The sequence below is a fragment of the Helicoverpa zea genome, chromosome 1 (genome assembly GCF_022581195.2).
Source record: "Helicoverpa zea isolate HzStark_Cry1AcR chromosome 1, ilHelZeax1.1, whole genome shotgun sequence".
Taxonomy (NCBI): Eukaryota; Metazoa; Arthropoda; class Insecta; order Lepidoptera; family Noctuidae; genus Helicoverpa; species Helicoverpa zea.
This window is the reverse complement of record NC_061452.1, coordinates 11,219,228-11,231,902: the sequence shown is the minus strand read 5'-3', so window position 1 is coordinate 11,231,902 and position 12,675 is coordinate 11,219,228. Positions and strand designations below refer to the sequence as shown.

The 12,675-nt window shown below is 35.4% G+C and overlaps 3 protein-coding genes across 3 annotated transcripts; 1 reads left to right on the top strand and 2 right to left on the bottom strand.

Annotated features, from left to right (window-relative positions):
* Positions 1-3,635: 3,635 nt before the first annotated feature.
* On the bottom strand, positions 3,636-5,375 carry LOC124634129 (NADH dehydrogenase [ubiquinone] 1 alpha subcomplex assembly factor 2). The gene is made up of 4 exons (XM_047169554.1): positions 5,233-5,375; positions 4,917-5,007; positions 4,586-4,736; positions 3,636-4,361 (listed from the first exon to the last, which is right to left on the bottom strand). The coding sequence occupies exons 2-4, from the start codon at positions 5,005-5,007 to the stop codon at positions 4,160-4,162; spliced, it is 444 nt and encodes a 147-aa protein (XP_047025510.1). The 5' UTR covers positions 5,233-5,375; the 3' UTR covers positions 3,636-4,159.
* A 998-nt stretch (positions 5,376-6,373) lies between these two features.
* LOC124630685 (tax1-binding protein 3 homolog) lies at positions 6,374-8,951 on the top strand. Its single transcript, XM_047164654.1, has 3 exons — positions 6,374-6,768; positions 6,847-6,975; positions 7,062-8,951. Exons 1-3 carry the CDS (start codon positions 6,715-6,717, stop codon positions 7,248-7,250), a joined length of 372 nt encoding a protein of 123 aa, XP_047020610.1. The 5' UTR covers positions 6,374-6,714; the 3' UTR covers positions 7,251-8,951.
* LOC124630697 (NADH dehydrogenase [ubiquinone] 1 alpha subcomplex subunit 5) lies at positions 8,949-9,852 on the bottom strand. The gene is made up of 3 exons (XM_047164664.1): positions 9,702-9,852; positions 9,391-9,552; positions 8,949-9,302 (listed from the first exon to the last, which is right to left on the bottom strand). The coding sequence occupies exons 1-3, from the start codon at positions 9,717-9,719 to the stop codon at positions 9,126-9,128; spliced, it is 357 nt and encodes a 118-aa protein (XP_047020620.1). The 5' UTR covers positions 9,720-9,852; the 3' UTR covers positions 8,949-9,125.
* Between the last annotated feature and the right edge of the window lie 2,823 nt (positions 9,853-12,675).

Genomic DNA, 12,675 nt, shown 5'->3' with positions numbered 1-12,675 from the left:
ATGGTAGCCCTATCCACGAGTAACATAGGCTATATTTTATCCCGGTACGGGCAGTAGTTACCACGGGACGCGGGTAAAACCGCGGAAAAACGGCTAGTTATAGTATATAGGTAAAGAACCTAGATTCTATTACAATACTTATGCAATCCTCCTGTGGTCTCAACTGGATGAGAAAACTCCGATAAGATTATACCTACTTGGGCAGCTCTACGATTGTTCGTTGTAGACACAACGCGATTTCATTTGACACGCCGATTAATTCACAAATTGACTAATAACACCGGTCTACAGCATTTTTGCGTTTACAGCATTTACATATATTATTTTTGTGGCTTTACACCGAGAAATAAGAATAAGGTCAAAACATAGTCCTGGATTTGCTTTCTTGTGGAAAAAAATCAAATCAAAGGACATGAAGATGATTTAATATAACAAGGAAAACCAAACGGGTATATCGTTAACTTTTTTGCCTATATAGTAAAAATTACCAAATTAGAACTCATGATATTACATAATTGGTAACAGCTGCTAAGTAGTGAGTCACTACGTATGTCACTAGTGACAATACGTAATATTTAGTCTAAAGTGTATTTTTAAGGCGTTCATATATTTTTATGACAGACAATAGGTAATAGGAAAAAATGGATTTGGAAACGTTATTTGGTGACCATTAATCCATTTTGGTAACGTTTAGAATTTTTTTGGTTGCGAAATAGGTACTTTTTTGGGCGGCGTTTAAACACAAGCCAAACCAAACATCAATATCTAATTATTTATTTTTGGTAGAAAACTTTTAAAATTGAGTACCTATGTACAAGTAGGTACCTACCGACATTTGAAAGTGATCAATTTTACATTTCCTATCACTAGGTATATCACATGTGTATGTAGGTACACGGTAAGTAAAACAAAAGAAAATATCTTTGGTTATCGATGTATTGATAGATGTCGGTTGAAAGCTTGGTTAGCTATTTAGCTAATCGACATTCCTTTATTATTATCACACATGTATGAAAGACGTACAATGTAAAAATAGCTTTTTCGCGTAACCGTTTTCAATAACAGATCAAGAACAAAACAGAGCAGTAGTGTGGGGCTGATATTTTCAACAAAATTAACATTTTGTTTGTTGTTTGATTTGCATCAATTAGATAGGTACAGAAATAGCTTTAAAGCCTGTAAATAGGGACTCCCCTATAAATTATTAGATGTCATTACTATGATAGATAAATAGAAATAATCCTCTTTAAGAAAATAATTATGCTGTCAAGCCGCGGGCTGAAAAAGGAATCCCCGGGCAATCTTATTCAAATTACCTAAGTGTAATGTAGGTACAGGGGCCCGATTCTCCTAATTATACTTAAGCGCCATACGATTCACGTTCGACTCGATTCGACTGAGATCCAATCCCGACTCGATTACGATTGAAGCGTATGTGGCATTCCGCTATTTTTTCTTTGAAATAAACATTTTTATCCTTTTCTGTCATTCAATAATGAATCGTTTTGTCTGCAAATGATTTACGATTGCAAAATGATTGTACAGCAAACTACCGTATAGACCAAAATCACCAAAATAGCAGACCAATCGCCACCAATCAAATGTCAATCGAATACGATTGGTCTTTTATTAGTAGCAGAATGCCCGATATGGTTAAAACTGCTATTGCGATCATATTGCGATTCGTTTTCTATTCAATTTTGACATTATTAACTTAGGAGAATCGGGCCCCAGCTATTGCATCGTGATATTCTTTTCGCAGCGACGATGCACCTGCGCAGCGAGTTGTGGCTTGAACCTTAGGTACTACATTTATTATTTCTGTGCCTACAGGTAAGTACACCTGCATTTTGTCTATTCTACAGAGGCATTTTCACATAAATACCTAGGTATTGTTCAAGATGATGTTTATAATCCTAACTTCCATAACAACGGGCAAAGGCTACCTATCTATACTAATATTACAAAGCTGAAGAGTTTGTTTGTTTGAACGCGCTAATCTCCGAAACTACTGGTCCGATTTGAAAAATTCTTTCAGTGTTAGATAGCCCATTTATCGAGGAAGGCTATAGGCTACTTTTTATCCGGGTTCGTGCAGAGGTTCCCACGGGGTGCGGGTGAAACCGCTGGCAGAAGCTAGTACTGAATAACTACCTATCTCATTCTTCAAGTCTTCTGTATCTATTAAAAATCAGATGTATCAATGGCTCGGTATTTTGTAGGGAGGTAGGTAGGGACCTACTTTTGTGCAGTTTGTTAGTAGCTGGTAGTGGACATTAAAGAAAAAACCGTTGGTGCATTCTCTTTTAATGATCATTTGAAAGGGTTGTTCTCATCAGGCGGAAAAAAGAAATAAATCATTGTCCGATATTACCTACTATTATCCCAACCAATGTTTTTAGACCTGTTTTTTTTTATAAATTTGGACTGCAGAAGGATATTAAAACTCATTAAATCCCTACGTATCTTATCGGCATTATATTGTGTTAACACTACATGAAGTCATTTCAGAGTAAAGATTAGATCAGACTGTGATTACATTTAGTTATTTAGTTTATGCCACGTGCGACAATGCTGATAGAAGAGCTAAACTTGAGAAACATCTTTTATGTGGGTAATTACCTAAGGTTTCATTGACATGACTTGATAAATATGATGTAAACCTCGGAATGGCATTCAGCGCTCTTTTAACATCTTCTAATACGCAATGCTTTAGGTTTCGCCCGTTCTTAGTACCTACCTTATGTTCTGGTGCCATTTAATTTAAAATTCCTAATAGTTTCGGGGAACTCGATAGGAACTGAATGCCATAGCATACCTTCGTATACCTACCTATTTTATTGACCAGTGAGTTGTTACATACAGAGATGCGGAGGCTCTTTTGCCGCACCGTCGAATCGCGAATTCTGGCCGAAGAACGGAGACGTACCCCTTGCTAATTACGTATGGTCTAATTTTCAGGGAAGTTATTAGGGTCGAAGAGCTAAAGTTAGGTAAGCACCTATAGCAGAGCATAAACTGGTTATTCGACCTCTCTGTGCCGTGCGCCTGCCATAAAATTAGGAGCACACATCTGCTTTAGGAACGTCATGATGCCAGAACTACACAGAAGGCTTCGGCGACTATCCGTGTTACCGGGATTGTGTAGTCACTTGGCCAGGCAAATCGTTATGATTTGCAATGCGAAATATTTGGGTGAAGACGAGCGACGTAGTTACTATGGGGGCGCTGCTGTCGACGGAAATTCGTGCGTGTTAAAGGCTTTGTGGCAGCAATACTCGCCTTGCTAGGCACACCTTCGTCTTGGCCCTAGCATTCTATAAGAATTAACCAGCGAATTTAACAGGATATACATATATATAGATATATACCAGCTTAACATATTAGGCTACTAACTGCTCTCTACTTTCTTATGTTTTTTGTTTATATCGCCCTAGTTCTAAGACTGGCTTTTCGACAGTATGCTCATGAGGCTGCTGGCTAGGATTGACAGTAAGGAGCTAAAGATTAAGACAAGTGGTGCAGCATGGAAGAACCTTATATCCACAAGAAGACATATTATTCCTTTTCGTAGCCACAATTACATTTCAAAAAGTTTTAATTTAAAACTTAAATTAGGATAAATAAAACAAAACTATTAACAACATAATTTACTACTCACTAAAGATCACAGCTCACAACTACAATCTAGACAGATGAAACAAAAGTAAGTTTAAAATTTTGATCATTTGTTTAACTGTCTACCAAATAAAATTTACTGCCTGATAATTCACAATGAAGAAGTTTGTACATAGTAATATGAGGTATATTTACATTTAACTATATTTAATCTAGTTATGTACAGCAATTAAGCTAATAAAACAATATAAGTACTGGCAAGCTAAGCAAAGTAGACTTGATTATTCTGCATTCCATGGTAAAAAGTATTAGCAACATTAATGTACCAAAAAATTTTATATCATCAAAATCTTCACAGTGATTCTGTATGAGTTGATTGTGCTGTATGTAAAATGTATTTGCATGTAGTTTAGATAATTCATATTTTTAAATCCTATTAAAAATATATTTTAACAGAGTATTTATTTTAGAACAACAATATCTCCTTTATTACAAGTCAACTGTGCTAACTTTGTGAAGCATTTCTCAAGACCCATTACAATTACTTGTTATCTATTTTATGATTAGGATCACCGGGTTGAAAATCAGGGTATGTGGGATATGAGTTGTGCCCTTTATCAGGTATTGATGGCAGAGAACCACCCTCTGCAAGTCGTTTCACTTCAATTTTAGCTGCATTTTCTTTCTTCATTTGAGCAATAGCTAAGTTTTTCAATATTTCTTCCTCTGTTGGTGGTTCAAGTCTGGAAAGTAAATTTATTGTTTAAATTAACACCTTACTGCAACATACTTCTGAATTTCGAATTATAATAATTTAGATTTCTGGCTAGATGGAAAATAGTTGAAACTTTGTATGTACATATTTTAAAATGGAGATGATGTGAACCCATCTGAAAATGCATATTTGCATGGTGTAGGGCATGGTAACAACAGAGAGAGCAAATCGATTATAAGCCAGTTTAAATACCTGCGACCCCTTAGCCATGACTCCCACTCAGCAGGGATGGGATCCTGAAAGTCTTGACCCTTCGGTGGGCTATACCATCTAGTTGGTTTTCTCTTCCCAATACTGGGATCAGCAGGAATTTCAAAATAGTCATTGCCTATGTAATCCTTGCCTGCAATTGAAATACCACATATATTTATGTTCTCATATTGCAGTAAAAAAGAGTAGCTACATGTTAAAATTCATAGATATGCATTTTCTTATATGATTTGCAGTCAAACTGTTAAAGTTGCGTAGCTGTCTGTAGAAGTTACAAAAATAATGTACGAACAAGGATGCTTAAAGTAATTACCCATGAGATTTCCCCTTATTTGGCGGGGTTTAAAAGAGTTGATAAAATTTCTAGCTACGATCGCCCATACATTACGAGTTGGGCCAGACATCTGAAAGAAGAAAGAAAGACACTATATTTTTATGGTTCTTACAGATTCTAGGGAGTACATTGTCTCAAAAAACATCAGTTGGAGCAGAAACATGCCAACAGCATGAAAATGGCCCTGGGCCAAATTATTTACGAATGTTTTCAAAAAATCAATCATGGTTTTAATAAAATCGTTATCTTGTTTCGCGTACCGAATGATTGAGGAGTTTTAAATAATAAAATTTACCTCAATATCGTGAGATATTTCGTATCATTTACCAATTTCGTCAGATTTTGGGACGGGATTCTGTCTGTTTTGCTGTCACGTCTGTCAGCTGCCTAGTGCCTGGCTGGCTGTCATCTGTATAAAGGCGACTATACACCATACACAACATACACTAGATTTTTGGAAACGCTGAAAGATTCTTGGATCAAATAAATAAATATTACCCAAATTGATTGATCGTCGATTGTTCCTTGAGGCAATGCCCGAGCAAACAGAAAATTCAAGAACTTGAAGCGACTACCTCCTGAAAAATCGTCAATTCACTGTTAGGCAGCTGTTTTATAGAAAGCTGTTAGGCACAGTTACCTTTAAGGTAAGACCGCACTAGGCGGAGCGACGCGACATGCGAACACTGCGCTGCAAAATATTGTTTCTATAGTCTGTTTTTTAATCTCGTAGACTAAATTGACACTTGCAAAATGTCAAACTTTCTAATAATTTTGCTAGCTCTGTGGTGCAGTGTTGTACTTACGATACCGGTTCGTTGAATCGTAACTTTTTATCTATAATAGACGAATTTAATATTCATTCAAAGTTTTATATTTAAAATTCACGTACGTACACATGGCTGTACGACGTGCTACAAACTGCCAGGGATATCTGACCACGCAAAGCCATGCGTAATCATCAAGGATAAGCCCATTATTTCAGGATGACTTATTGTAAAAAGTTACGATTCAACGAACCGGTATCGTAAGTACAACACTGCACCACAGAGCTAGCAAAATTATTAGAAAGTTTGACATTTTGCAAGTGTCAATTTAGTCTACGAGATTAAAAAACAGACTATAAGTAAATGTATTAGAGATACTGCACTACGCGGCAACGGAACTACGCTGCGCGACACCGCGCGCCAAAGTTGGGCAACTAAGCAAAATTGACGCGCTGTGTCGCTAGGCGCAGTTCCGCCGACGCTAGGTGCGATATAGTAAGCAGCGCGATCGCGACTCACGAGGCATCACAAATCTATTTCATACAAGTATCTTAATCGACTACTTGGACCAGTAACTTTAGACTACACTGTGTGATCGCGGCCTAATAAGATTGTGATAATCTGTGGGCTTTCTGCGCGTGGCTGAGCGAGACAGACAGAAGCAGAAGAACATTCAAATGATTCAAATCAAAGTTCGATTGGAGAATCTGTGACCGAGATCGTGTCATCTTTGGGCTAAAAAAGTGCTAAAGTTGTACAAATAGTGAATTATACGATTACAATATATTTTAATAACACAAAATCATACGTACTTACGCTGTGGTATCTACAAACATTGATAGTATTAGTGATTCGGAGATATCGCACCTAGAGACGCACATAAAAACCTATTGTGTTTATACAAGGTAGAAGTTGTTTTGCAGTACACAGTGGATATATTGTCGCAAATAACGACAATACCTTAGATTTTTACTGAAGTTTACACCCGAGGAACTAATTAATCAATCACCATGGCGAAAATGGCATTTCAGCACCAGGCTGGAACAGCTATGGAGTGTCTTAGTGTAAGTCGAGGACCACTCCCAGTTTTTGTTTGATTCACTCTTTATTCCTATGAATTACATGTTGATACCTTTTCGCAGATACCTATAACACTCCAAAAAGAGGCAGGCGTTGATTCTGAAGGTAGAGAAGTTATGAAATGTGGTTTTAAAATTGGCGGCGGAATAGATCAGGATTTTCGCAAAAGTCCGCAAGGATATACCGATAACGTAATGATTTAATTTACATTTACATATATAAAAATTGATGTTATTTATTTGTAGCATATGTTTTGAATATAAATCTACTTTTACAGGGTATTTATGTAACAGAAGTCCATGAAGGGAGTCCTGCTGCTAAATCTGGCTTGAGGATGCATGACAAAATATTACAGTGCAATGGCTATGACTTCACAATGGTAACGCACAAAAAAGCTGTAAGCTACATCAAGAAACACCCAATCTTAAACTTACTAGTAGCAAGGAAAGGTGTAACATCTACTTAAATCAATTTGTTATAAACCATCTTACTTATAAACATTATTTAGTTTGAAATTACTTTGAGGTTTATCTATTTATTGTATTTCAAGAATAGATAATATTTATTTGTTATCTTTCAAGATAAGTTGGTTAATGACTAATAGCTATTGAATGAAAACATGTAGGTACACATCCTTTATTTAAAAAGTATTGCATTTCACTAATGCACTAGTTTGAGCTTCAGTTATTCCCTGTTACCCTCTTACTTTTGTTTTATAGATTGTGTATTGATGTAAATAGTAGTATTCAGTCTAAACCTACCTATCCTGAGAAGCTTATGGACTATTTGGCCTATTAATTAATGCCTAAGGCAAGGGCTATATAAAAAGTAAAGAAAAAAAAATAAGACAAGTGCCAATCAATCACTGATCACTTGCTCAGCCAGAAAAATATTATGATTAGTTCTTAACTGAGAACTGCCATTTCAATTACAGTTTTTACTACCTTAAAGAAGTTTTGATACCTTTCGAAGTCTGTCTAATTGTTTTTAATTGTATGTGCTTGCTACACCAACACATGACCACTGTTGCCACCGCCCTTCTAAAGATGTACTTAGGAATCTTATCTACAACCTCTAGCTATTTAGTAAACTAGATGTAACATTCATAAACTTTTATGGGATTTCCAGCTTATAAGTACATGAATCTTCTACCTGTAAATATAACAATGGAATTTGCTCTTTGTACAAAGTGGAATTTGTTTAAGTTATGTAGTTAATATAAAATGCCTAAACAAAGATGGACAATTCATGGTCACTATTATTCCTATTTTCTACAAATTCCTCAAATTTTACACATTGTTTTAGCACGTATAGTTGTAATTAAAACAAGATAAATATCAGCTATAAAGTTTATAAGTAAATTGGTTAATTATTTGATATTTTGGGTTAGGTGATAAGAGCATGGAGCACTGAATTAGTATTATATTATGACAAGTGATTATAATAATGTTATTTATTTTTTTATACTTAAGATTTAGTTACTAGAGTATTACTTATTAGGTACTGTTTAATTGTGCAACTTTTGTATTGCTGCTCAACAAAGTGCAGTGAATTACTAAGATGCATTTCAAAGTATTTATATTAATGAGTTACCAATGACATATTTTTATACTAAACAATGCATTTACACCAGCAGTTATTATTTTTTACAAAATTTAATGAAATCATGTAACTATCATGGAAAAAGAATTACTAAGTTAAGTATTTATTAGTGGTTACATTTGAATTTTGAATATTTAAAATTTATAAATTGGTTATGGTCATACTAATTGCTTTACTTTGATATTATTAAATATTTATTCAGGAGTTGTGCCTATATTTGTCATTGTATTCCATAACCTATACTGTCTTGAATATTTTAAAAGCAAAGATTTTGTTTGCCATCTGTTGTTTCACTAGCTGATTGGTCTATAATTTATATAGATGTACTATGTATGAGAGTAAAGCAGTTCAGTACATTGTACCTTACCTTGTTATGGCTCAGTAAATTCACACTCTTCATGTTCTACTTGAACAAATGATTATTATATTTAATTCATTACTGAAATGTTTGTAATATTTACGGTTTACACTTTATACACTGTGCCAAATAACACTGCTCCATCATTTTTCTTTGTATTTAATTGAACTGAAACATGTTAGTTATAATAAAATAAGAAACAAATAATGTTTGAACATTTTATTATAATCCCATTATGTTTTTCGATTGAAACATAAAATTACAGTGTGGATGCCTAGTTTGAGTACACTTATGTTGACATAATAAGAAACAAAGTGTATATTTACATTTTACTCATATTTACTAAAACACAGTGATACTAACAAGAACATGAGAGGGAAATTAAGGTTTAGTAGGAGGCCAGTCCCACTGGCCTTTTGGAGGCTTAGCCATGAGTGGCTCCCATGGTTTCCAGTTCAACATTTTCCTAGCCAGATTCAGTTCATTTTCAGCTTGTACAATTAGTTCTTCTGCTTGACCACAGTTGATTTTCGATTCAAGCTCGTACACATCTTTAGTCTGCAAAATGTAATTATATTTAAATAATATCTGGATAGTTCTCGGAGATGTTAGAATTAAAATAAGTCAGGTAGGCACTATATTTTACCTGTGTTAATACAGCAGCTCTTTCACGAATAACTGGTTCAGTGTGCTTCCTGTATCCAGCAGATTCAGGCATCTTTTGAAGAACTCGCAGAATTTTACCATATAGAGAACCAAGAGTGTGATGTGGATTTGGGGCTACGGCCATGCCCACAAGGCCAGTACTCTGGAATAACAAGAATTGTTTTCCATGTTAGATTCTGATTAGGTACCATTGAATTCGTCAATGTTGCACGGGAATGTATGAAGCTTTGATTCGTTTATAAAATTGCTCCCATAAAGCCAAAGAGCTTTCCAGATCAAAACTAGAATTACCTTTTTAAGTGCTCCCATGTTTAGTGATTAGATAACAACAACCTGAATTCCACTATTCCAGGCAAATGGTAATAGGAATTGACAGTTTACTGTAAGATGACAGTGACTTATTATTCGCTGTCAAAATGCTGCCCACCAAAATTATTAGAGGTGTAATATGATTGATAAGGTTCAAGAAAGAAGAATGGACACCAAATGTAGCGAGAGAGGCGAATGGCGAGGACGTACAGTGAACTCCGAAAGTTGATGAACACAACACATAAACTACACATACATATACACACACCCAGAACCGACTTAAAAACGATCAGTTTCCAAGTTATTCAGGTTTGAGATATCTTTATTTTCCATGAATTATAATAATTCACTTACATGAGAAAACTTAATTTATAAAAACGTCTAAAACAGTTTTTTTTATTTAACTACCGTATAAAATAAGTAATACTAAAAAACTGTAGGGTAGGCGATAAATACCTGCGCACTTAAACGGTAAACATACATTGAATACGAGCATATTATATTGTTTAGTAGGTTGTTGTTAAGCTACTGTTGCGTTGTCAATTGAGTGTTCAGCAAACCCAGTGGCGTAGCGTGGTGTACCCACACAACTGCCGACATGCGTTTAGCAGAGTGCTAAGGAGATGGCCAAAAAAAAACCCAGAGTCGACAGAAACTTCATATGTATGGTTGGATTCAGTATAATGTGTAGATTACAAAAAGTATTTCACATCATCTAAAAACCATGGGGTTCTCTTTTTACCAGGTTTTTTCGATAAAGATTTTAGTACTAAAAAGCTTAACTTTTCTGTTTGCTGTTCATTAGAAATTGTGCATAGGGTAAAAACTTTACACTTAGGTGTATGTCTGTTAGCACTATACACGAGTGAAGGTTGGAAGAGCTGACCAGATGATGGAGAGTAGAGAAGATCAAGAGAACTCGGCAATGGTAAATATTAACTACCTCATGTTTGGGCTTATATTATTCGCATTGACGAGAACTATTCACTAATGCGAATATAATGACTAAACAACTAAAAATAACTTTTTTTTTACTTTTAATTTTATTTTTAAATTAACCTTTGCCAGTTCAGAAGTTTACACATAACAGGGAAACCTCTTCATGTAGGTAAGGTCGGTACTTAGTCGTAGGTATCTGGAATGGTTCATGTCAATAGTGCAATGGGTGGGGGTCAAACTCAAGACCTTTTAATTACCAGGCAAACTCTGTAACTATGGTGATGTTACTATTCGCATGTATAATGTTAGTATACCTTGTTTTTTATGGTCCTCTATGTAAATAATCTTTGAAATCCACATAAATTCAACATAACTTATATTTGTGAAAATATGATATAGCTCCTATACCCCATGGATTTCAGACTGGAATTTTTGGCACCATCAAAGGTCTACCATAATGAACCCATTGGTACCCATTTCGTTGCTGTCGATTCTGGGTTTTTTTACTATGAAAATTTGGCCATCTCCTTTAGATAAACCGACGAGGTGGTCCCCGGCAAGACAAACTTTAGTTAAAGTGGTCCCTCATGACTAAAAGGTTTAGATAAACTTGAATGCTATAAGCAATACCTACCTAGATACAAGCCAAATTTCACGCTTAGGTATAGTTCCATGGAAACTAGTTTTAGTGTTAGCACAGATTATATAATAGTTACTACGTAACAGATAAATCACTCCATACAAAAAAGTCCATACCTACTGTTATAAGCACCTACAAGTTCCCCAACTACCTACAAATTCCTAGCTGCGTTATAAAATGAACCTTAAAAGTTCGAGCGCTTGATTGTTATTCCAATGCGATAGCGCACAGTTCAGTGACCGCAACCGTGCCGTGGCCGCGCTTAGGGTTGCTTCTTACAATTTATTAATATTTAAAAGGAAAACAAAGCTACGCTTATTTTAAGATAGCCTTTTTTAAAACTGAGTTTTTAAATAAAAAGTAATATCAAGAATATTTTTCTTTAGTTAACTATTGTATTGCCTACTAAAATGGAGTATGGGTACATATTACTAAATATTACCTAATACGTAAGCATAGGTAAGTACTTAAGTAAGGCTTTCGTCAAAATCAAAGGCGGTTTCCAACTATTTTTCGAGCACAAGTGCCATACCCCATATGGTACAACTCCGTCGAGTGTTGATACATACTTACCTAAAATTGGTTTCTGCGTAGCGACACGCGTAATGTGCCGAGTCGTCATTAAGTTGGACCAGAACTATTCCTACTTACACTTGAGATGTGTTTTGAGCCACAAAACTCACAATACAGTTCATATTTAACTAAGTAGGTATCTAAAGTAAAATAAGTACCTAATGATCTCTGTTGTTAAAATCATAAAGTAGATAAGTATTAATTTATAAAAAAAAATTGAATTACTAGATAAGTTCATAAATATAAAATGTTTCTAAATCTTACAATAATAGCATATAAACCAACACAACTCAAAATAATCCATCAGTTTGTTAGGTAGCTTAAAAAACCTAATAAAAACCAACAGCATAACATGCCACGAAATAAAAATAATAATATTGGAGCGCGCGCGCGGCGCGTGACTGTTGAAAGCCCTGAGCCGCGTGGGGTTACCGGTAACCCAGCGAGCGGTAGGCATTTATCGCGCGCAAGTACGTCGAGTGACAGAGGCCTGGTGTTAGTCCCGTAAATTATATTAATTTGTTAAACAGTTTAAAGTAGCCCCGCTTTTTAAATTATTTCAATTTCATATATACTTATAGGTACCTACTTCGCTAGCCTGCGTACCTAAAAGAATTTTAAAACCTTCAAGAAATCAAGTAACAAAGATATAAAAGAAAAGTCTACTTGAGAACCTCCCCCTTCTACCGGGGCTGCAGGTTGTTCGAAAGAGTTACCGCGGCTCTGGAACATAAAAGGCCTTCGACGGAACACGACGGTTTTTAGTCAGTAAGAGGCTGACACTCCCTCACCGCTGCTAACCCA

Excerpts from the sequence above, each read along its gene's own strand:
- LOC124634129 (XM_047169554.1), bottom strand. The coding sequence starts at position 5,007 with ATGTCTGGCCCAACTCGTAATGTATGGGCGATCGTAGCTAGAAATTTT. Across the intron at positions 4,737-4,916 it reads AATAAGGGGAAATCTCATGG|GCAAGGATTACATAGGCAAT; the intron begins GTAATTACTTTA and ends TTTCAATTGCAG. Across the intron at positions 4,362-4,585 it reads TCATGGCTAAGGGGTCGCAG|ACTTGAACCACCAACAGAGG; the intron begins GTATTTAAACTG and ends TTTACTTTCCAG.
- LOC124630685 (XM_047164654.1), top strand. The coding sequence starts at position 6,715 with ATGGCGAAAATGGCATTTCAGCACCAGGCTGGAACAGCTATGGAGTGT. Across the intron at positions 6,769-6,846 it reads CAGCTATGGAGTGTCTTAGT|ATACCTATAACACTCCAAAA; the intron begins GTAAGTCGAGGA and ends ACCTTTTCGCAG. Across the intron at positions 6,976-7,061 it reads CGCAAGGATATACCGATAAC|GGTATTTATGTAACAGAAGT; the intron begins GTAATGATTTAA and ends CTACTTTTACAG.
- LOC124630697 (XM_047164664.1), bottom strand. Across the intron at positions 9,303-9,390 it reads GAGCTGCTGTATTAACACAG|ACTAAAGATGTGTACGAGCT; the intron begins GTAAAATATAGT and ends TACATTTTGCAG.